The 25,050-nt window shown below is 40.9% G+C and overlaps 1 protein-coding gene and 2 gene segments (V, D, J or C); all 3 read left to right on the top strand.

The window, feature by feature from the left end:
• The window catches only part of LOC310828753 (uncharacterized protein), a 274,212-nt gene that overhangs the window by 209,927 nt on the left and 39,235 nt on the right, over window positions 1-25,050 (top strand). The window contains exon 3 of the mRNA XM_083706516.1: window positions 21,151-21,220. Within this exon, the coding sequence (XP_083562642.1) occupies window positions 21,151-21,220 (70 nt within the window). The remainder of the gene's footprint in view (window positions 1-21,150; window positions 21,221-25,050) is intronic.
• The window catches only part of LOC310828875 (Ig mu chain C region secreted form-like), a 1,309,992-nt gene that overhangs the window by 1,272,680 nt on the left and 12,262 nt on the right, over window positions 1-25,050 (top strand). Inside the window, exon 4 of the C gene segment in view lies at window positions 23,866-23,951.
• LOC310828869 (Ig mu chain C region-like) overlaps window positions 22,385-25,050 on the top strand; it is an 89,906-nt gene continuing 87,240 nt past the window's right edge. Inside the window, exon 1 of the C gene segment in view lies at window positions 22,385-22,435.

Genomic DNA, 25,050 nt, shown 5'->3' with positions numbered 1-25,050 from the left:
TTACATCCCATTCCAATCCGATTTTGTGATGCCCAATTATTTATGATCAAACATCCTACTTAACTTTCCACCAAATCGCAATATTTTTGTAAATAAGTCTTAAATTTCCTCCAATCTTCTTCAACCCTCTCTTCTCCCAGGTCTCGAATTCTGCCAGTCATCTCTGCCAGTTGCATATAGTCCATCAGCTGCATCTGCCATTCTTCCAGCGTGGGTAGATCTTGAGTTTTCCACTTCTTAGCGATAAGTATCCTTGCTGCTGCTGTTGCATACAAAAAGAATGTTCGATCCTTCTTTGGCACCATCTGGCCAACAATGCCCAAGAGGAAGGCCTCTGGTTTCTTAAGGAAGGTATACTTAAATACCTTTTTCAGCTCATTATATATCATTTCCCAGAAGGCCTTCACCCTGGGACAAGTCCACCAGAGGTGAAAGAATGTTCCTTCCTTTTCCTTACATTTCCAACATTTATTGTCTGGCACATGGCATATTTTGGCAAGTTTAACTGGGGTCATGTACCACCTATATATCATTTTCATTACATTTTCCTTCAGAGCATTACATGCCGTGAAGTTCATCCCCGTGGTCCACAACCTTTCCCAATCCTCAAACATAATATTATGCCCAATATCCTGTGCCCACTTTATCATGGCCGACTTAACCATTTCATCTTGTGTATTCCATTTCAACAGCAAGTTATACATTCTTGAGAGTACTTTAGTCTTAGGTTCTAACAATTCTGTTTCCAACTTCGATTTCTCCACCTGGAATCCTAACTTTTTATCATTTTTAAAAATTTCTTGGATCTGAGCGTAATGTAACCAGTCTCGCACTTTGTCTTTCATTTTTTCCAAACTCTGCAATTTCCAATTATTGCCCTCTTTCTCTATTATTTCCCAATATTTCGGCCATTTGGCCTCCATATTGGGTCTTTTTCGGGCCTTGGCCTCCAGAGGTGATAGCCATCTTGGAGTTTTATTTTCCAATAGGTCTTTGTATTTTGTCCAGACATTAAACACTGCTTTCCTGACAATATGATTCTTAAAGGCCTTATTGATCTTAACTTTATCATACCATAAGTATGCATGCCAACCAAATGCATTGTTAAAACCTTCTAAATCTAAGACATCAGTGTCTTCTAGAAGTAGCCAGTCTTTTAGCCAGCAGAAAGCTGCGGCTTCATAGTACAGCCTTAAGTCTGGCAGGGCAAAGCCCCCTCTTTCTTTCGCGTCAGTTAGTATCTTGAACTTAATTCTGGGCTTTTTGCCCTGCCAGACAAATTTAGAAATATCTCTCTGCCACTTCCGGAAACACTCCGTTTTGTCTACAATCTGCAATGTTTGAAACAGAAACAACATCTTTGGCAATACATTCATCTTGATAGCAGCAATTCGGCCTAACAAAGAGAGCTTCAAATTTGTCCAGCTGTCCAAGTCTCTCTTAATTTCAGACCAACATTTATCATAGTTATCCTTAAAGAGACATAAATTTTTTGCTGTTATATTTACCCCTAGGTACTTCACCCTTTTTACCAAATTTAATTCTGTTTCTCTCTGAAACCGTTCCAACTCTGTATCTGTCAAGTTTTTTCCCAACACCTTAGTTTTCTGTTTATTTAGTTTGAAACCCGCCACCCGACCAAAGTCCTGAATCAATTGTAACACTCTTTTTGTGCTAGATTCTGGCTCTTGCAATGTCAAGACAAGGTCATCTGCAAAAGCTTTAAGTTTATATTGTTTCGCTCCGATCTGAATCCCTTGCACCAACCGGTCCCCTCTAATCAAGTTCAAGAGCACCTCCAGGACAGAAATAAACAGCAAGGGGGAAATCGGGCAGCCTTGTCGTGTCCCTTTTTCAATCTTAAACTCTTCTGTAACCACATTGTTAACTATCAGTTTTGCCTTTTGTTCTGAGTAAATCGCATCAATCCCATTTTCAAAACCCCGCCCCACTCCCATTTCTTTTAAATTCCCCTTCATAAATTTCCAAGAGATGTTATCGAAGGCCTTCTCCGCGTCTATAAAAATTAAAACTGCTTTAGTGTTAATATTTGTTTGCAAAAGTTCCAAAATGTCAATAATATTCCTTGTATTAGCAAACAAGTGTCTTCCTGGGAGAAAGCCTGCCTGGTCTTTATGAATTATCTCATTTAAAACTCTTTTGAGTCTTCCTGCCAAAACATCAGCAAATATTTTATAATCCACATTTAAAAGGGAAATGGGACGGTAGTTCTTAAGTTGTGTCTTTTCAGTTTCTGATTTTGGTATCAATGTGATGAAAGCTTCCTTCCACGATTCAGGCGCCTTCTTTCCCTCCATAATTTCATTGCTGACCTCCATCAGTGGTTGAATCAAATAGTCACTTAATATCTTATAGTACTTGGAGGTCAAGCCATCTGGCCCTGGAGACTTGCCCAGCTTCATATTCTGAATGGCATGTTCTATCTCTAGTCGTGTTATTTTGCTATTCAGGAGTGATCTATTTTCTTGTGATAGTTTTTTAAGTCCATTTTTCTCCAAAAATTTTGCAATCTCCTCCTCATTTTGTGGCCCTTGAGTGTATAATTTCTTGAAATATTTCTGGAAGCATTTTCTAATTTCCACCGGGTTCTGAATATATCTTCCTTCGATTTCCAAATTTGTTACTATGTTCAACTTTTGTCTCTTCTTCAACTGCCAAGCCAGCAGTTTCCCACATTTGTTAGCCGATTCAAATGTTTTTTGTTTCATTAATTTAATCTTCCATTCTATTTCCTGATTTATCAGTTTAGAATATTGTGCCTGATGAAGTTTAATTTCTCTCAAGATCGGTTGTGACTTCGGGTTTACTCTTAGTTTCTTCTCTAATTCTTTAATTTTCCCCAAAATCTTATCTTTTTTCTCATTTTGTAGTCTTTTCTTTATGGCGTTCTGTTGTATCAAGAACCCTCTCATCACAGCTTTGCTTGCGTCCCAGATTGTTCTTTTTTCCACTGCAGTGTTCAAATTTATCTCAAAATAGTCCTTTATTGTTTTTTTGGCCTTCTTAATAATCTCCTGATCTCTAAACAAATTGTCATTCATCTTCCATCTAAAGGAGCCGGTTGGTAATAATGTCATGTCCATTTTCAACGCGTTATGATCGGAGCAGGTCTTTGGGCAGATTTCCACTTTCCTAACCTTAGGAGCCAGACCTCTAGAAATCCATATTTGGTCAATTCTTGTCCAAGTTAGTTGGGCTTCAGAGAAAAATGTTCCTTCTTTCCCCAAGGGGTTCTTTGTCCTCCATATGTCAATCCAGTCCATGTTGTCTATCATTTCGAAAAAGGTCTTTGGTAGTCTGCCATCTTTAGTAACCTTTTGGCTTTGTGACCTATCCATGTTCGTTGAGACGATCCCATTCATATCTCCCATCATGATGATGTTATCGTAGTCCAGATAGTCCAGCATAATCTCATGCAACTTCTTGTAGAATTCTGATTTCCCTTCATTTGGAGCGTAGATTCCTAATATCAAAATTTTCTCTCCTTGGTGCTGTATTTCAATTGCCAAAATTCTTCCATGTTCGTCTTTAAATAGAAATTTTGGTGAGAGGCTCTCCTTTGCATATATCACCACTCCTCTCTTCTTAACTGAATCCGAGGATATAAATTCTTGGCCTAACCTTTTATTTACCAATATTTTTCTGTGGGGCCTAGTCACATGTGTTTCTTGTAGACAAGTGATGTCTAGTTGCTCCTTTTTTAATATGTGAAAGATTTTCTTCCTTTTTTCCGGGCTGTTACAGCCATTTATATTCCAGCTTAAAAGTTGCAGAGACATCCTGGATGAATCTGTTTAATTTCCTTGGGATGGTGTTTTGTTCTGTGAGTCTTCAGGGTTCTGTGGTGCAGGTACCTCTGGTGGTTCAGGCCCTGAGGGTAGTTCAAGTCCTTTATGAAGGTCCTCTCCGTAAGCAGTCAAAAACTTATCCCTATCTTCCAGAGTTCTGATTTTAATCTTCTTCCCTCTAAAGGTAAAGGATAATCCTTGAGGAAAGTCCCACCTAAAGATGATTGAGTTGCTTCTCAGCAGTTTTACTAAGTCCAGATATTCAGATCTAAGGTCCAACAGCTGTTTAGGAATGTCCTTAAAAATCTCAATTCTTTTGTCCGAAATGTTCAGGGATCTTCCGTAGTGCAGGCCCAAAATTTTGTCCCTTTCCTCCTTTGATCTCAACGTAATCAAACAGTCTCTGGGCTTCTCTCTCTTTATGAGTCTTCCAAGTCTGAAGGCTGACACAATTTTAAAGTCTTTCTCTTCTAGACCCCAGAACTTGGAGAATTCTTTGGTCAAAAACTCAGCTAGATTACCTTCTTCCGCTTCTGGTATCGATCTTATCCTTAAGTTAGTCTCCCTGTTCCGAAGTTCCAACATAGAGAGGTAGGTCTGATGTTCCCCAACCTGCTTGCTGAGCGGCCTTACTTCTTTTTCCAACTCTCCCACTCTTTGGCTGGTCTCTTCGGCCAGTTTCTGATTTTCACCTGCGGCCTCCTTCAGTTGTCCAATTGCTTGTGCATTTTGTGCAACTTGCCCAGATAATTTGTTTAAAGTTTCTGTGTTAAGGTCAATTTTCGCAGTTTGTTGGTCAACTTTCCTGTCCAAAGACTCCAATTTCTCAAGAATTCTCTCTAATACAGAGCCAGATCCTCCTGAGGCCATCTCTTCTAGTTGTAATTCCTCAGTTTCTCCCTCCCCTGCCTGTGACAGGGAGGTAGCTTTTTCCTCCGAGGGCAGAGTAGGCACAGATGATCTGCGTGTTTGTGAGGCTGCAGTTAAGGTTGTCAGAGTTGTTTGTCTAGTTCTTAATCTCTTTCTTTTTGCGCCACTCATTCCAGAGTTATCTAGCAGTCAAGGTCAAGCTGAGTTGTTCCCATGAGAAAGCAACGGCCCAGGTGGTAGCAGTCAAACAGAGGGCCGGGAAATAGAAAGTAAAACAATATTTTTGTTATAAATCCTCAATCCTCTGGGGGGAGCATAAAATGTCCTAAGAAGGAGAGTCCATTCCAATCATACAAAATCTGAAACAATACTTAGGAACCTTCACAAAAGTAGTTTTAGCAGAGTTGGTTTTAAGTTTGCCACAATATTTCAAGTTGTGCTTACTGGAGTTCCGTAGTGCAAGAACGTAACCATTCTGAACTCCCTCAGATTGCCTCAAAGTTTAAATACAATGTATCCAAATTTGCAGTCTGACAGTTCTACTGCTCAGGCAGTTCTGACACCTGGGCTTCTTAAGTAAAGTTGTAATCCACAAAGAAGAGGATATATAAGTCCTGATAAAAGTCCAAAAATCAATTACTTACAGTCTTTAAGGGGATTGAAAGTAATTTCTGCGGGTGCTCAATCTGAGCTGTCAAAAGTTCTCTCTGTGCCTCCACTCCTCCTGCTCTTTGCTTTAAAAGTCAATGGCTGCGGAAGACGGACTTCCTTTTCCTCGTCACTCCGCTTTCAGCTTATTTTCAGTATTTTTAGTCCCACAATTTAGTAAAATCCTCAGTTACTCACGGGTTGTTACGTTTCAGAATCTTGTGTTGCAGGAAGAAAGGTCGGCGCTCACCGGCAACAGCAGCGCGGCTTCGCTCCGCTGAATGCGCATAGACCCACAGCGCCGCTGCCCCCTCTGCGATCCGGAGCCCCTTACGGGGTTCCCTCAACGTTTCGGGGGTTGCTCCTGGCGCCCGCCGGGTCCCGAGACCGCAGGCTTCCGCTGCCTGCGGTTTTCCAAAATGGGTCTCCGCTTCGCCGTAGCGGACGACCCTTTTCCAGCGGAGCTTCCCTCTCCCGGTTAGGAAAGGGCAGCCATTACCGTTCGCGCCGCCTCCGGAAGCCTGGTTTACCTTCCCACTATAAAGTGGTACCTATTTATCTACTTGCACTTTAAGGGTGCTTTCGAACTGCTAGGTGGGCAGGAGCTGGGACCGAAAGACGGGAGCTCACCCCGCCGCGGGGATTCGAACCGCCGACCATACGATTGGCAAGTCCTAGGCACTGTGGTTTTACCCACAGCGCCACCCGTGTCCCAAAATAGAATTTGTAGGACACACTTGAGAACATAAAAAGTGGTCTGATGGGAAACTGGAAATAGGGACATTCAAAGGAAAACTATCAGACTGCCACCAACTACCCAAGCACAAAGAAGCCCCTTTGGCTTTTGTAGAGCCAAACTGGAATAATCAGTTCTATACAAACCTTTTAAAATCCTACCAGAGGATATCAAGTACCTTATTTTCATGGGACCACAGACAAATTTCAGAGCAGATGTCCCATCTCAACACATTGTATACATGAACAGTGCTCTAGCCAAATACTATTCTCTTCCCATTCCATCCTGCTTTTAGCCTGCCTTTAACCCCTTTTGTAATTCTTGGGAGAGCCATTTACTTGCGTTTTTCTCTCTATAGCCTTCAGAGAGACTGAAACAGGCAACTCCCTTCAAAATGGAGATTTGCAACTCAATACCTTCATCACTTGATCTAAGGTTACAACACTCACATGTTAGCTACCAAAGAACAACAACCAGTTAGTTCATCATTAACTCAGCAGGACCCTCAGAGTCCTTTAGAAAACCAACAACATTGTGGGAAAAACCCCAATGTTAGCAATACACATTTACCCATTTTCCATTTTAAACCTTAATTAATACACATGCACTCTTCTTTTCTGTGTCAATTGAACCATTATACTTAACCACTTGAAGGACAGACCTGAAATAATGCAGCATTGCAGGAGGGAAAACATTGCTGATGAATGTTCCTCACTCTGTCTGCCCACAACCACTGAGCCAGAAGATGGTCCCATTAACGTCATTAGGATAAGTGGTTTTATGACCACATTTAAGAATCCCATCTAAGAAAAAACAACTATTTTATGTCAGAGGCAGAAGTCAGAATGGATTACCACTCTTATTGCTCCTGAATCCTGCAGATTTTTGTCACGCCTTTTACCATGGTGTGTATAACTGGGGCTCCACAGTGATGGATACTGTAGCAAAAACCTGCTCAGCCAACCAACAGTGAAGCAAAAGCTAAGTTTTCCGTTGCATATATGAATTGCTCCCCTTGAGTGGGCCACTTTCAAGTGGCAAAGACATGTTGCAGTCTTTTAAAAAATATGTTTTTCTCTAAACAAAAATATATTTATGTTGATTTTAGGCATGCAAACACTAGGATAGATCACTCTTTTGCTTCCACCAGCAGCCCCTTACACTGTCTCAAAGGTCATTCCTAACATCTTTCCATGTTTGTATGGTGGCTTCCTTCACTGCATGTGAATTACTTCAAAAGGAAGGGATTCAGATGACACACAAATTCCATGTCCACTTTTTAAGCTCTCACCTGAGAATAGAAAATGTCTTTACACCGACAGTACCATGGGCAAAAGTCAGAGTGGGTTAACTAACTAAATACGTATTTCTGAGCAATATTTGTCAACGCTTCATTTTTTGTCAAACCATGTATCAAGGTGGATATGATTACAGCAGTGGTTATTATCAGATACATCTGGTTTTTTTAACAAGGAAGGTTTTTCCCCAGTGGTTTTGGTTTGGGCATGTATCACTGTGGTCTTCTAGCATTCATTGACAGTGACAAACTCATTCATTCACACTGGAGAGCCTCCTCTAAGTTCCAGGGCCAGCCAAAACAATGGAAAACTTTAATAGTTTCATTTCATTTCGTTCAGTTTATACACCTCTTTCCCAAAATGGACTGTGCCTAGGATAAATCACAAAAAAATCATATTATTATCAAATTTTATTTCTTTAACTAATGTATCTCTATACTACTTTTCAAGAACCATATTCTTATCAAATAAAATAGGAGGGGGAGAGGAATATGTTAGAAAACATTTTTTAAAAAAATCAAGGCAGATGTAATCAGGAGGGAAACCATCAAAAACCATATATTTAAAGAAGAAGCAGATAACCTGTGGCTTTCACGATGTTGCTGGACTACAACTCCCATCATCACTGACCATCATCCCTGACCACATGCTGGCTGTGGCTGAAGAGAGTTGGAATCAAACAACATCTGACAGGTTATAGGTTCTCCGCTCCTGACCTAAATAGAGGTTCTGTGGTTTCCCTCCTGATCTTGCTTTATTTAAGAAAACTGACAACTCGCCTTCTGTCCTGTCCCTCCCTGCACCAGAAAGAACCCAAGTCTGAGCAAGCTTTTAAGGTTTTGTGAGGGCACAGACCACTGTGGGACAATTGTATATATCTGCAAAAAAATGCAGCAACTCTACAGCCACAGTTGACATAGTGAAGCTGTAGTGATGGCTCTATGTTCTGCTGTGAGCACTAGGAGGAAACGTAACATACCATTTCAAAACTGACCTAAGGCACACCATCCATTTCTTCAGATAATAAAAGATTTATGGATATGTGAAACCACAGTTCCCTCCAAACCAGTGTTCTTCATGGAGCATGGTCCTTGATGCTTTCCCACTCGTTACTTATCACACAGTTTTTGTATGGGAACACGTCACAGTGGTAACTGGGACGGCACTGTGATAAACATCCTTACAAAAATCCCCCGTGTTCAGAAAGGAAGGATGCCTGTGAAATATGGGTAGACCAACAGACCACAAGGCCAACAGACCACAAGGCCAACAGACCACTTTGACAAAGCTAAGGCATCAATCTGGAACGAATGAATCTTAGTCCGAACTATAATAACCCAAGCACCTGCTACTCTCTGTCTTCTTGAACATGAACGTAAGTATGATGTCCAATGTTTTTTTACATAAATCTCCAGAACTTTCCACATAAAACAATCTGGGAGTTGTGTAATGGAGAAAGAGAAAGAGGCAGAAAATGCTTCCCAAGTCTTGTCCATTATTTAAATACATCCTTAAACTTTCCCAGCACATTAAGAACATAGGCAAATAGCTCACACAGAATAGGATCAAATAGTCAAAAAACAGAACACAGCTGAGGCACCTCACCTGCTGGTAGATCTGACGTTCTTCAGGGGAAACACATATCAGTCTCTCTTCTCATGAAGCAAAACAGCTTTTTAATTCGGTCATTGCACTATTGTTTTAAGCCATCTAGCAGGGTGCCATTTAAGCCAGGGTCTGTACTGAGTTGACATTTGTAAATAAGAGTTGAGGGGAGAGCAGCATGTATACATTGTTATTCTCTATTTTCCACTCAAGCACACACACCCTCTCTCACACACACAAGCACACAACACAAATACCAAGTCTACCTCTATTATCCACTCATAAATATCTAGTGCTCTCTTTGACTACCAATGTTACTCAGCACCAAACTTTCTCTTCCTTAATTTCCTCACTGCCTTATCATTCTTTGTCTTAAAAAGATGTCAAGTCTGCCTGGATTTTTGCATGCAACTCTAAATGCATGAAGCATGCTTCGCCACAAAAAATAAAACTGCCACCTCTCTTTCCCTCCACACCTCCCCCCTTCAGCATCCAAAATTAATCTTTAGTCAGGAAGCCTGTTTTCATTCTTTTTCCTCCCACCATTGAAGCAGGAAGCTGACAAAGACCCAGAGGTTATTTGAGTAGAGAAGTTGAAGGAAGTAAAGAATGGAATTTGAGGGAAGGGGCAAGAGACAGGGAGGCCTTTTGTTTGTTTAATGAAGATTTAAACCACTTTCCAAGATAACTTACACACACCCCGGACTGTTAAAGATTCTGAGTAAAGCAAAACAATCCTAAAACTATAAAATGACAGTAGTGAATAAATAAATCAGATGCAAAAAAGCATATAAAAGTATTAGCAGCAGATTAAGCACTGCATCGTGAATTATATTAGATTGATATTCCACCATTCTTCCCAAAGGAGTCCAGGGAGGGAAAGACACAAACAATAAAAGATATTAAGACATCTAAACACAATTCCAGCACAGATGAAAACTAGGAAAGGTGTCTACTTAAAAGAGTTGTTTAAAGAAGGCTTCCGTAGGTACCTAAAAGCACTGGCGGACGAAGGTGGGAGCGGTCCATCACAGGTGCCATCCCGGGGGCTAACATTGTGGCCACCCCCGCCCCCAGGACGCTCAGTGCTCACTGCACACACACCCCAACACGTGCCACACACCCCATGGGCAGCGCGCCACACCCCCTGGGACGCACACCAGCCATGCCCCCAGATGTACGCTGCTCCCAGTACTGGAGCAGGTAGCTTTGCCACTGCCTGAAAGACAACAGATATGGCACCTGACTTAATAGGAGAATCCCAACAGGTCGCATTCCAATCCTGATAAGATGCTATTTGCAGGAGGCCTTCACTTGTAGAGAGTGGCAATAGACCAAGTATATATGGGGTGAGATAATATGTTAAGTATAATTGTTTAATTGGAACTGAAATGGCGATTGCCTATGCATATGCTGAAAGGGTTTAAGTGGAAGATTCCATTGAAACTATGGAAAAACAGTAAGAGCTCTCTGAGCTCTTAGATGGGTTGATAATTGATGTTATTCTCTGCTAGCTAATACATGAGTGTTTAACCTTAGATCACATGAGAGCTATTGAATTGCAAATCACCATTTTGAAATGGAGTTGCCTTTGGGTCCTTTGTTCCCAGGCTCTGTGGGAGTTAAGATGTGTCAATGAGTCTCCCGAAGGGACAGAATGCAGCTCCAGGAGAAATGGAGGCTGCTGCTGCTGCTGTTATTATTATTATTATTATTATTATTATTATTATTATTATGCCGCCCATCTGGCTGGGTTGCCCCAGCCACTCTGGGCGGTTCCCAACAGAGTTTTAAAAACACGATAAAACATCACACATTAAAAACTTCCCTAAACAGGGCTGTCTTCAGATGTTTTCCAAACGTCAGGTAGTTGTTTATTTCCTTAACATCTGATGGGAGGGCGTTCCACAGGGCGGGTGCCACTACTAAGAAGGCTGTCTGCCTGGTTCCCTCCCTGCGAGAAATTAAGCTACAGTCTAGTCAAGCTATTTTAGTCAAATATTAATACAGTGGAACCTTGGGTTGTGGACATAATCCATGACGGAGGCATGGCTGTAACCTGCAGCGTTTGCAAACTGAAGCACCGTGTCTGCGCCAGCGCAATTTGGCACTTCTGTGCATGCGCAAAATGCGATTTAGCGCTTCTGTGCTTGCGTGAGCAGCGAAACCTAGAAGTAACCCGTTCCAGTACTTCCGGGTTTCCCGCGGTCTACAACCTGAAAACACGTAGCCTGAAGCAAATGCAACAAGAGGTATGACTGTATAAAAATGATTAAGAATATAAGTTTTTTAAATAATAATAATAATTTTAAAAGATTTTTGAGCCTATTCATAAAAGGCTAGAAATCTGTCCTTTAAAAAGAAAACATAAAATTAATATGCTCTGGCAGCTAAGTTCTTTGCTTCCAAATTTGCTGCGTGCATGGAAATGTGGACAACACAAATCTCTGCTAATATTATAAAAGAGAACAAAACAAGGAAGAGAGATGAAGTTTTGCCCATTTCATTTTCAGACACAATTTATTTCCATTGTAGAATTGGACATATGTGGTTTCAAGTTTCCCGGCACCTCTCCCCAGCATCCATAATGATGTTTCTCCAAGAGGTTTTTGGACTTGCCTATGCCACTGTGGGACCTGCTCACCGGATCATTTGAAGCTCTCTTAGTGAGTCTCTACCACAGTGAAACATCTCTGTACAAAAATTGCTTGGACTGCCCACGAGCAAAGCAGCTGTTTTCTCTTACACAGCCAGGTCCTTTTCCAGCTTGCCTTGTGTAAAAGGACTAGGGGACTAGGGCAATGGACAGCTGACAACATATTTAATCCAGCTATTCTTTGCCATTGTCCCCAAGTCCTTTGAAATGCATCTTACACTACCAGAGGAAAACATATTATTCTGAGACTTAGGAAGATAAGATGATGTAATGAGTTAATTCAACGGTCCACCAGTGAAGACCTGATAGCAGTTCTTCTCCTCAGTTGTGCCACATGAGATAAATTTAACTAATTGGGAACAGGGGGGTTAAACATGCAAAGCCCTGAACTCTTCTCTTCTCTTTTCTTTTTAATGCATCCATCCGATATTTTGTGAAAGCCAGCCAGTGACTTCCAAATGTCTGGTGGAGCCAGATGGGAGGCTCAGGGGAGATGAACCATCCAGCAAAATGGGAGAACCCTGTTTAGGTTAATCACCCATGGAATTAGGCTAACTGGGTCAAGTTCTGGTCAGAGGAGGCAGTGGGCAGGAGGATGATCCAGGAAAAAGAGCCAGTCATTTATGGGGCTCTGTGCCACCCATGGGGCAGGAGTTGGAGCTGGTGAAGGAAGGGAGTCAAGAAGAAAAGGGGGGCAGTCAGAGGCAGGAGGAGATTAGGCGGAGGAAGAGTGGCAGGAAGGCTCAGAGAAGGAAGAGACTGTTCCAGAGAGAGTCGTGCCATTGGAATCTCCCCTGACTCCTTCTCTGCTGTCTCCATGGTCAAGGACAAGGAGGGGCTTAAAGCAATAGGAGCAGCTGGTGTTGCCAGATGTCTACTCAGACTCTGTGATCATCATCTGAGGACCTTCTTCATGTGTTCCCTCTATGGGAGGTCCGAGGGTGGCAACACAAGAATGGGCCTTTTCAGTGGTTCTCCCCTGGGAGGCTCACCTGGCACCATCATTACATATCCCTAGGAGCCAGGCAAAACCATTTATTTTTCATCAGGCCTTTGGCTTTTAATTATCTATGGTCTTTTTGCATGGATAGTATGTTTTAATCTAGTTTTTCTTTTAAAGTAGAATTGTCTTTTAAATTTTTTTGATGCTAGTTTTAATTGCTTAGAATACTGTAAGTTGCTTTGGGTTGCCGTGGCAAAAAGGGAACCAGTAAATCTAATCGGTAATAAACATGTCTCCAAGGAGTCCATCGTATTTAGTCTACTGTACCATCTCAGCACTTTACCATTTCATTTTTCCTTCTATGTGGATCAGACCATAAAAGACGGAACTGGAGAAGCTCCTATGCAGAGATAACACACACCTATGCTTCTGGCATTGGCTTGGGTCACTGTACACACTGCAATACTGTACATGAAAAGCTTACAACCTGTAGGATAGGCTTGCACACTGTGTGATGCAGTCATTTGCTGTGGCCTCCTATGGACTCAATAAACCTTCATGTTTTGCTAATGGATCACCTGGACTTCATACAAACCAAGATAAAACATGGGGGAATGGGAAACCACCTACAGTTTTATGAATCACATATTTCTATGTAGGTTATAGTAATGGATGCTACTGTTTATGAAAAACAGCAGGAGAAAAAAAGGAAGATCAAATGAAAGGAGTCACCCAACGCTTAGCAAAGCTCTCACAAAGAACATTTTGACATTTTTTCTAAAAGCCATGATTGAGCATCTGTAAATCTAGAAATCTATACATGGGCATAGACAGATTTCCTAAATCAACATGCATATTTATCTGCCTGCCAGTTTATCCTGTTAAGAAAGCAAAAAAGGGAAAGGGAAAGGACACCTGGATGGTTAAGTCTAGTCAAAAGCGACTGTGGAGTTGAGGCATGCATCTCGCTTTCAGGCTGAGTGAGCTGGCATTTGTCCACAGACAGCTTTCCGCCTTGACCCATTTCTTCAACTTAGGGTCTTCGTGGATATTACAGGCTGTGGTCCAGAGCAGAAGGGGAGTTTTTAGTCAGGGTTTGTATCATTGTGAGCCCCGGGCAGCACAGTGATTTCTACTCATACAAATACCAAGAGTAAACCACAATATGTTACCTAGAAAATGCATAGTTGGATGCAGCGTGACCATGCATCTTCTAGCTCACTTAAACCCTGCCACCTGATATGGTGTGATTGTTAGTGCTAAAAGAATAAATTATGCTAAATGGCTACATTTGCATCATTGCATTTAGTTCAGGTTTTTTTTCCTGGTAAAAAGAAACAAGCCAGTGTATAAAGTAGTTAAGAAGAATAGTTGAAATGAGGGTGGCAAAAAATGAGAGGCTTGATTAGGGTTTCTGCTTTTGCTAGTTACAATGTTTTGGTCACATGAAAGCTCAGGGGAATGTTACTTGGTAGTCGTTCTTCCACCTCAAAAATGGCTGGATGACTTGTTTCGGAGTCCCATTCTGAAAACTTTCTTTTTAGCTAATTTCAAGAAAGCAGAGCGGATGTTCTCCCTTTCTGTTGCCCCATCCCCCAACATTCATTACATATTATTTTTCCTTCATCTCATCTCCAAAATCAACCTCAGGGTCTTTTCTGGCTTCCTGTTTCAAATGTGGGAGGAAGCAGAAACAGACTTCCTGTTTAGGATTAATTTTAGACCTTGAGAAAGGGGATGGGGGATAAAGAAATGGCTTTTTAATTCCCTAGTGCCTTCTCTGTGGGTTTCTTTGGTGGCAAAGTGAGCTTCATATATCCAGAGATGCTATGACTATCAAGGTATAAAGGGCATATGTAGAGGTAAATAATGATAAGACAGAGAAAGAAGGGAGCAAGGAAAAGAGTGATGTTGCATTAGGTGGCAAGTTGTGTTATATAGATTTTGGAGGAAAGGTATACAGTGGTACCTCGAGTTACAAATGCCTCAGGTTACAAACACTTCAGGTTACCAACTCCGCTAACCTGGAAGAGTTACCTTGAGTTGAGAACTTTGCCCCAGGATGAGAACCAAAATCGTGTGTCGGCGGTGCAGCAGCAGCAAGAGGCCCCATTAGTGAAAGCCAGTCTCTAGTTAAGAACAGTTTCAGGTTCAGAACAGACCTCCAGAACGAATTATGTTCGTAACTAGAGGTACCACTATATAGAGAAATGATGGATAGGTGGCTGAGTAGATATAAAGGATGTATGTTTACATGTGATTTATGTCATTGAGAGGAAAGAGGGCATATTTTTAAGGGTGTGCTCGAAAGCAGGTCATTTTTTTAAAATGGCTGCACTGGCATTCTGTTTCTGAGAGCCCTTACTGAGAGCAACTTAATGGATAGAGCAATGGGGATTGTCTTGGGAAACTCTGGGTTCAGGCCCCTGCTAACCCACCTCACAGAGTTGTTGTGATGATAAAATGAGGGATCGTCTTCCATTTTCCTTGTTGGAAGTGGGATACTAACATGATCAGTAAATGCATTGTTGCATTTCAGAAGGCCCAGGGAGAGGGTAATCCTCAGACACGGATCAACATCCTCACTCCTAAAATCCCATTACAGCTAGTTCTGATCTTTACCCATGCACTGTCCTTAATACACTTTCAACTGTAAGGGTTAGAAGCATGTCATTGTTGTTGTCGTTGGTGGGTTGGTTGTTTTATCTAAGATGATAAAAATTTGAGCCCACTGATAAAATATTTTTCATCACATGCTGTGTTTATTTCCATGGAAGAATTCATCACTTAGGGCTGAAATATTACAAACACATCCAAAACAATGATACTCTGCCTCACTCAGCGATAAAAGATTTAGTTCTAGTACGAACCATTGTGGGAGAATATAATGGGCCACAGTGCTACATCTCAGTACAAAAACTGCTTGCTGGGATGTGTGCAAGGGCAAAGAGGGTGTTCTCTGGTACCAAAAGCTCCTCCCTCAAATGGGCAGGCTGAAGTCTGGGTTTTTAGTGCCATCATCCTGAAATCCATCATAGAGAACCAAAAGACAATCCCCAGAAATGAATAAAAATACACATAAATCATTATGATGCAACTCTGTCACTAAATTGCAGCCTTCTCTTCCTTTGCTCCTTTGGGAAGGGCAGTATGCTGAGTGCCAAACTTTATGGCAGCCGCCCTATTCACACCAGCAGCTTATTAAAATATTTGCTCCATTTAAAGGTAATGTGTAGGAAAGCCATACAGGGCCTTACAGGGCCATTTTTATTTAAAAGGTTACTCAGCCTGAGTCTGTTTTGAAGGTAAAGATCCATAAGCTGGGAGATCAGAGGCCTTGAAGTTACCCATCTAAATTCAGCACCCGGACAGCTGATGGCACACATGTGAGAATAGCTACAGTCCCCCCCCCCCCCCAACAGGTTTTTGCTCTGCTATGGCTCACAGTGAGACACCAGCTGAAGGGCACCGTGATGAGGGGATATAGGAAAACATTGCTTGTGAGCGACAAAAAAATCTTCAGAGAGCAAACAGTTATTACGAGTCATGGCTGGTGGACTGCACTCACGCTTTATAAAGAAGACTGCAGCGAAACTGAGCATATTAGTTTGGAATGACTGAGCCGGTGCGTCCTGAGAGCTGGCTAAGTATTAGTGTCCACAAGCATCGCATTCAAGAATGCACTAGAAAAACAATGGTTTTTGTCAAGGCTTGACTCATTGTGGATGGGGCACAGTGGTGCATTCCCCTACGAAAACCTCTTTGGACATAAATAGAGGAAGCTTCTAGATTCACTCTGTTAAGTGCATCTGTACTGCGACAAAGAACAATGCTATTGCTGTTTGTCTTCAGGGTAATGCAGATGATCAAAAGAGCAGAAGAACTGCTGGATCAAGCAAAGATCCAACCATTCCTGCATGCTGTTTACATCACCAGCTGAGCAGATGAACTCTGGAAGCTCAGAGGCAGGGTGAGAGGAGGGGAGGGGCGTGGGTAGCGCTGTGGTCTAAACCACTGAGCCTCTTGGGCTTGCCAATCAGAAGGTCAGCAGTTCGAATCCCCGCGACGGGTTGAGCTCCCGTTGCTCTATCCCAGCTCCTGCCAACCTAGCAGTTTGAAAGCATGCCAGTGCAAGTAGATAAATAGGTACCACTGCAATGGGAAGGTAAACAGCATTTCCGTGCATTCTGGCTTCCATCACGGTTTTCCATTGTGCCAGAAGCAGTTTAGTCATGCTGGCCACATGACCCGGAAAGTTGTTTGTGGACAAACGCCAGCTCCCTCGGCCTGAAAGCGAGATGAGTGCCACAACCCCATAGTCGCCTTAGACTGGACTTAACCGCCCAGAGGTCCTTTACCTTTACCTTGGATCTGGGACTCAAATGAGTGCTGCCTGTGAACAAGTTCCATTTAGCTACCTTTAACATGGGGCCTCTCTGGATGAATAGTGGCTTTTTCTAATAAATAATTCAATTAAAATGCCAATAAGCAAAGAAATGCCTCAACAAATCAGGGTACCCAGCTACCTTGTCTACCTAAGGCCACATTCACCCCATACATTTCAAGTACTATGATACTACTTTAAACTGTCATGTCTTCTTCCAAAGAATCCCAAAGAATAGGAGTTCCATATTCCCCCTCCGGAATTATAGTTCCCAGAGTGATTTAACAACCAATCCCTCTTCACATGGAACTCTTGGAATTATAGCTCTGTGAGGGAAATAGGGGTCTTCGAATAATTATCAGCATCCTTAACAAACGTCAGCTCCCAGAATTCATTGGGGGAAGTCAGGTCTTTTTTTTCAGCCGGAGCTTACCAGAACTCTCCAGAATCCAGTTCCAGCACTTCTCAGGTGGGCCCATTGCCATTATAAAGAACAATGAGATGTTCATTGTGAGTTCCGGCGCCTCTTTTTCTAGAAGAATAGCACTATGACTATTTAAAGTAGTTTTATATTGTTTTAAATGTGTGTTGTGATTGTGACAGTATTGCCAGTCACCATATACGTAGCATGGCAAAAGGACGATTGACCAAAGACCTCTGGTCCAATGCCTCTCCTCAACTGGGTGGTTTCTGAGGAGTTTCAGATTTCTCAAACATTGGGGTCAGAAATTTAAAATCTGAAAAATATCAAAAAAAAAATGTAAAAGGGGGGCATTATTATAGCAACACAAAAGCACTTTTTCACCATATTGCTTGAAGGATGTAGTAACACTTTTATTAGCGCAATTTATATGTGATGCAATAAGCCAATTATCAATGTAATTTGTATGTACTTTTGAACCACCTCTCAGAATAATGCATGTATTGGGAATCAGGTGCAAATATGAATCTCCCAACTCAACACAAAACTATCAAAACTGGGCTGTTATCTAACAAAAAGGAGAAATCATTACCTTCCTATCAGAAAGGAACAGAACAAATTATCTGTGGCGAGGAGAGGGCATATCGGAGCCTTCTTTTAAAAAAAATAAATACAAAGGAAGCATGATAGATTCTAGATAAAGTCTGTGGTCTGGCTCTTTTAAGCTGTATCTATATCAGACTATGCCCAGATGTTTCTTAGAGATGTTGGTTTTTTTAAAAAAAATGTTTGTGGTTAATGGCAGGAAACTTTTTGCTGTACCATGCAATGGTGTTCTCTTCTGCTTTCTAAAGTAACTCCACATTTATTGATCGATCAAAGGTGGTCTCACTGAGCCTCTCCTTTACAGAGTTATGATCTGTGCTACCACAGTTATTGGCTCAGTGATACCTGCAGCTCTCATGTCCCCCCACCTGGATCCTTATTTATCTGCCAACTTCACACACACACAATCATTTCCCCTTTCTCTCTGCCACACTTTCCAAGAATTTCTTAGAGATTATTAGCTAGAATCTTTGCGAAATGCCATTTCAATGCAAACAAGCCGTGTTTTAGACAAACTGCTGTATTAAGGAAATGCCGTTTGTTACATCAGCTAACAGGTAAATCAATCTACATATAATTCTCTAACCACTGGTGCCAAGTACATTGTTAATTATATTTATCAACTCAAATCAGACTATCATTATAAAGACTGCCAAGATATTTTGACTAGCCAAGGAAGTCAGCTAACTAGGATTGGAGGGCTGGGGGAACTGGAGGCATGAAGGGAGTCAATTTGTGTTTATAAAGAGATGGAAATTTTTGGTGTCCAAATGTGTCTGAAACAGGTGGCCAAAGTTTTCATTTTCAGAGCAAATGGCAGCTTTGGGAGGAGGGCATTTTCCTCAGAAAAAGAGTAGGGCCGCCAGAGAGAGGTGGAAAAACCATGGGAAGATCTGATCACGGATCTCCTGTTAGATTTAGCTGATGTGCAACCTACAGAAAATTGTAGTAGCTGTCCGGTCTCTTGAGCACCCACCCACAGCTTTTCCTCAGCTTCATGAAGGTTGCTCTAGAAAAGTATTTTGAGAGTTCCAAAGTACTCTGGTCAGCAATCTGAAAGGCTGGGCATCCTTACAACAGGCATCGGTTTGCCAAGATGCACTATGTACAGTAGAATGCAATCCTGTGCACTTCTACTCAGAAGTAAGTTAGCAAGGCTTATTCTTGGCATGGTGTATTGCAGCCTTGTTTTGGAGCTTTAAAGGTCCATCAAGATAATGCACATTATCTACTCAAAATAGCTCTGCCTTCATGGTGAGCTTCACCCACAAATTCAAACTAAGTAAACAGTATTTGCAGACATCCTGTTAGGAGTGATACAACTGTGCTACTATGGTGCTTTTGACTACTGGGGACAAGGGACTGCAGTCACCGTTACTTCTGGTAAGACAAAAATCTTCCTTTTACTCTTTGCAACTTCACAGATTAATATAGGCTGCTTTTTTGCACACATAGACACAAAATTAGCCACAGCATCCCAGAATGGGATGTACTGTAGCAACTTCCTAGGTCCTAAATTAGTGCTTGTTTTCTGCTTTCATTGTTGCTATTGTTATGTGTTGGTGGAATATGGCTTAGATGCCACAGAACCCATATTCGGACATGGGGCATTGATAAATAACTGTCAGAAAAATTACCGCCTGTTCCTCATGTGTCGGGACACAGCTAGATCTGACCAGGGTCTTGAAGAAGAAGAAGCCACTTGCACTAGTGGGTGCATTTTTGCATGTATTTCCGAGGGGAGAGATTTACTGTGTGACTGGGGTGCTTTTGACAGCTGGGGACCAGGCACCCTGGTAACCGTCACATCAGGTAAGCCACTGCACATCAGTTCCACAGAATGTCTTGTTATTTTTTGAGAAGGCTTTGTATGAGTTTTCAGTTGCATGAATTTCATTGCAATTATCGCTGACTGCCCCTGGCTTTGAAACTGCATGCTTTTAAGTCACTAAACAGAGGTTGAAATGTTATTCACTCATATAGTTCTTAAGATCTAGGTTGTTTTCCCAGGTTAGGGGTGTTCATGTCGATCATCAGCTTAACTTTCTGTGTTTCATTGTAATAGAGAGAAGCTCAAACAGTCAAATACAGCCCAGGTTAATATTAAAAATTTGGACTTCTTTAAATAGAAAAGGGGGGAAAGTTCCAAGGCATTTTGGAATAATCAATGCTATGCCAATTATTAGGAAAAGGCTTCATAGTGTTCTCCACTTCTGCCATATATAGACTGAGATCATAGTTTATGAGAAATAAATGCTGCATTAAGGTGAGAGGCTGGAGTTAAGCACATTGCCCAATATATTGGTGAGGCCAATAGACATTGCAATGCTCTAGAAGGCTTTAAAATATCCCACCCAGCTGGAAAAATCTTTCAGTGAATTCATTCCTGAAATTTCCTACTTGGTGGCAGTCTTCCTGAAGTTTTTGGAAGCACTCTGCAGACAGTTTTCAGGCCAAATTACTTCCATCTATAATGAAATAAAATATAAAAATTAAAGAGAGATTGTTGCGAAGGTATGTCGGTTCCTAAGTGGTTTTTGTAGAGAGGAAGTACAAAACAACCCTAATGTGCTACCCATTTGATTATTGGGGCCAAGGAACCATGGTGATCGTAACATCAGGTAAAAAGCTTTTCCTACTCTTACTCACTTATTTTGTAACCTTTTTTTTCATTATCTCAGTATATCTGTGTCATATGAAATGCAATTGTTTTGAGACAGTGACAACTAAGGGCTTCTTCCAATGTTCCTTTGTGCAGAACTTCACCTCAAAATTTGTTCAGACATTGTTTAAAATGTATGTCTGTTTCACTGCTGAGACATCTGTTTGGCTAACCATCTCTAAGAGATTTCTTTGAATACTTTTCTCACCAGTGAACTGCACAAACATCTGACCATTTGTAAATGCCTAAGTCTCAGTTAATGCTCAGTTAATTCTGAAAAAACAAGTGGCGGGTCAGAGGACTTTTTATGTTGTCTAATTTTTTTTGTGATTGTGAAAAATATTGCTGGTCTTCTACGTGGCTTAGTTTGAAATTAACCATAGGAAAGGTTGAAAACAGATCTAGAAAATTGTTTTGAAGCCAAAATGTGTGGGTGGGGCATTTCTTCATTAGACCAAAATAGTGTTGCTAAAAGGTCCAAGCAGAATTAAGTTTCTGTGCCAAGTTGCTAGTTAGAACGATCTCTGTGCAACTGGTACTTCGATGTCTGGGGACCTGGAACGCAGCTGATTGTCACTTCAGGTAATATTTTTGTTATCTCTCAAATGTTTGAGGCAGATCACTGCCTAAGCAGATCACTTTCTGTCTGTTCTCTTAAATTCTGGAGAAATAGGTCGCCGTCAAACCCAATTTACTGTCAAAGGTTCATAAGGAATAGGAGTCAATTGTTTCATTTGTTTTCTTTCAAGAGCTACAATGCTCTTCTTCTTTTTTTTAAAGGAATAGAATTCTTTGTGAGATTCCATAGATAAATGCTGCAGTTCAGAACCTATTCAATGCAAGCTAGAGTATCTGATTCTTGTCAGCAGGGCTGTGGCAGAATAGTTTGGAGTCTGGATTATAGCCTATCCTGGGCAAAATGTGAGAATTTCCATTTATTTATTAGGAGTGCCAATGAATTAAATTATTATAAGCATGTGTAATTAATAGTTTTTTATTGAAAAGATGGAAGCCTAAGCCTCACATCTAAACATTCTTCCTTATGGGTAAATTCTCCAAAAGTCATTAGGACTTGTTCACATATCAGTATTTGAGGTCCGAAACCACTGAGTGTGGGAATACATTTAATCTTGAAAGCCCCCTAATTCTCTGCATAAACCGGGTGGGTCAACTTCTTGTGCATCTTAAGAAAGAGATCTAACCAGTGTGATGACTTGAGATACTGGGGAACAGGGACCCGAGTCACTGTCACTACAGGTAAGAACAAAAAGCCCTTGTTATTTCTGTCCTTAGAAAAGCTGCTTGGAATTTTTTTTATTCTTCCATTACCAGGGTTGGTTTGTTCTTCTGTTGCTGTTTTATGGGTTCTCTAAGCTCTAGGGAAAATATGCCTCATGCCCGTGGAAAGTCTCACTTCTCTAGTGCCACAGCTTAATTCTATCTACAGTGCAAGCAAAAGTATTTAATCTTGATCTTTTTTTGAGTGCACTCAAGAAGAAATGAAATATAAGCATGACCGCTGTCTTAGCTTGATGAAAAACTCCTGTATATTGTTAGTACGCTGATCAGGCTGAACTTGGACCACTTAGTGGATAGCTAATATTCAATGAATTTTTTAGTTATTTTGACACCTGGGGCCCAGGAACCCTCGTCACAGTCTCAGCAGGTAAAGGGGGGAATATACTTTAGCAATTTCTATTTAGGATTTTGCACACCTCTCAGTGGAGAATTAAGTGCTGTGTTACTATGCTTACTTCACTCACTGGGGCCAAGGGACCCTAGTGACCGTCACTTCAGGTAAATCATACATATTCTTACTTATTTCAATCTGTTTGATTGCAATGTTCACTCTTTAAAAGTTAAGGTTGTCCCCAAAGCCATAGATCCTTATACTGGATTATGCTTTGGATCAGACCTAACAATAGTTGTTTAGCTGTAACTAAAAATGTTCCATCGATTCCAGGAATACAAGATTTAAAAAAAAAAAATCATAGTCCCCTTACACTGAGCATTCAGTGGTGTATTTCAGTACAAACTTGACAAATATTTAAATGAGCCGATAAATCTAGATACACAGATGTCAGAGAGAATGTCAAATATTATTCCATTTAAAGTCTTGGCAACAGGAAAGTATTGTTTAGTTTTTGTTCGCACAACACTGGCAGGTTAATCAATGTGATTACTATGCTGCCTTTGATTATTGGGGTCCAGGGACCATGGTGATGGTATCTCCAGGTAAGGATTTTCTATTCCATGTTTCCCTTTGACTTAAGTAGTTATTATATTTTACAATAAGATCTTTACTGGGTTTTAAAAAAATGTCCTAAATGCAAGGTGGAGTAGTAGGTGTTTTCTGTCTCTTTACGGCAAGAGAAAATTCAGTTTCAATTAAAACAGAAGGGAAATATAGTTGTGTAAATAAATATAATATATAATGGGAGGACAACATAGGAGATGTGACCTCTGGCATCTTGAGCTTTGAGACCAGTAGGTTTTTAGTCACTCAAGGCAGGAATTAGTATCACTGTGACTACTATGCTTTTGACATATGGGGACAAGGCACCCTGGTTACAGTGAGCAGTGGTAAGTTAAATTTAATGTTTTCCTTCTGTCTAGTTGTGTGTGATTTTTCTATCTTTTTTCCAAAGTGACTGTTGGGTATAAAAACACCCCAGTACCTCAAACTGACTGCCTTTCTCAACCTAGTTATGCTGGAATCATAGAATCCTAGAGTTGGAAGAGACCAGGGTAATCTCTTTAAACCAAAATAGATATCTTAATTATGCATCAGTCCAGCTCATGACCCAAACTAAGTTAATAACAAAACAGGGGCTTCGGAGAAATGCCTTCTAAAACTTAGAAATGTATATGTTTAAATTTCACAACCTTTTCTTTAAAACATCTATGCCGGTTGGGTAACTACGGTAGTTTCGCATAACAAAAACAATAGAGAGTTCTCTGCAGGCTTAGAAATGAAAATTTATGGTGCCAAAAGCCACAAAGTCTAAAAAAGCTTTTGCGACTACAAAGCTTTCCTCCCTTTACAGTGCCGAGAAGCTCTCTGTTGTTTTTCTTAAAGTATTCAGTTGTCTTGAACAATCCAGATTTAATTATGTTCTGCATCTTAAGCCAATTAAAAGCCCCCATATTTATATTGAGTGTGCATTAAAACTATCATTTAAGGGATAGTTTTGCGGGTTGCAAAGGACAGAAGCATTCCATATTAGGTTTTTGTGCATGGGATAGAAAGAGTTGGGGCACTGTGACTACTTCGACCACTGGGGTCCAGGCACCATGGTCTATGTCACTTCAGGTATGATTTTAATTCATTTTCTCACCTGTATTCTTTAAATGCAGAGTTTGTTCCTATTTTTTTAAGTGATGTCTTTGAAATGTTAGTCAGTCCCGTTCTTTATGTTTTTGAAACTCAAGTGTTCCTGTTGTGGGGCATGTTCTGCGAATTGAGGGAGTCTTATAGGACTCCAGGGAAGTCCAGTTCAGTTTAATGAGACCGTTCCAGAGAAATAAGAATGTCTGGTCAAGTTCTGGAACGGATGGACCCTTGGTCCGGTCTGGAAAGATAATTCTTCTGTTCTTATATAAACCGCTATCTCAAACTTGCTTACTTAGAAAATATACCTTTCATTTAAATGTGTGGAGTTTACTTCCAGTATGTGTGTTTAGGATTGAGATTTAAAGTAGGTTTAGACATTTTTTTCCTACCCATGTTCTGAAAAATCTTATACCGCTAAGTAAATCTTACAGGCTTGTCCTATGCATGTTTACTTGGATGTAAGTGCCACAGAATTCTATGTGTCTTACTACCAAGTAAGTGTACATAGAGGTGCAGCCTTAAACACCCATTTGGAGTAATTAAGTAGACAAGATTATTCAGCAATTCAAAAACAGTCGATCGATCGATGAAAGTTTTTGCAGCCTCTCCCCATAAACATATTCCAATGTGACAACTGGTTTGATCACTGGGGACCAGGCACCTTCGTCACTGTTACAACAGGTAAAAATATTTATTTCTCTCATGTACTTCTTTGCAATGATCTTCCTTGTAAATGCTGATTGCCGAAGGCAACTTTCTTTGGATTTACTGAGGTCTATTTCAGTGAGAATTTAATACTTTGTCTCCCATATAGCTTGTAAACCAAAGACCAAAATTACTCTGCTACAGTCTTTTCTCCATCCCTACAATTATATTTTTACGCTTTCCCTGAAAATGTTTTACTATGTTCGCTACACAATTGCAATAGTCTAGAAAGGTTGCACTTGCAAAAAGACTGGGGTAACATAGGGGATTATATGAGAATAAATTTTGTTAGAATCAGAATCTGTTAGACTCCTTCTAAGACATTACCGAAGAACTGAGCTGAGGGGACAGTTTGTTAAATACAGTATCTCCA

Source organism: Podarcis gaigeae, assembly GCF_964106915.1.
Source record: "Podarcis gaigeae genome assembly, chromosome: 13".
Classification (NCBI taxonomy): domain Eukaryota; kingdom Metazoa; phylum Chordata; class Lepidosauria; order Squamata; family Lacertidae; genus Podarcis; species Podarcis gaigeae.
Note: the sequence above shows the minus strand (reverse complement) of the source record. Positions and strands in the feature narration are given on the sequence as shown.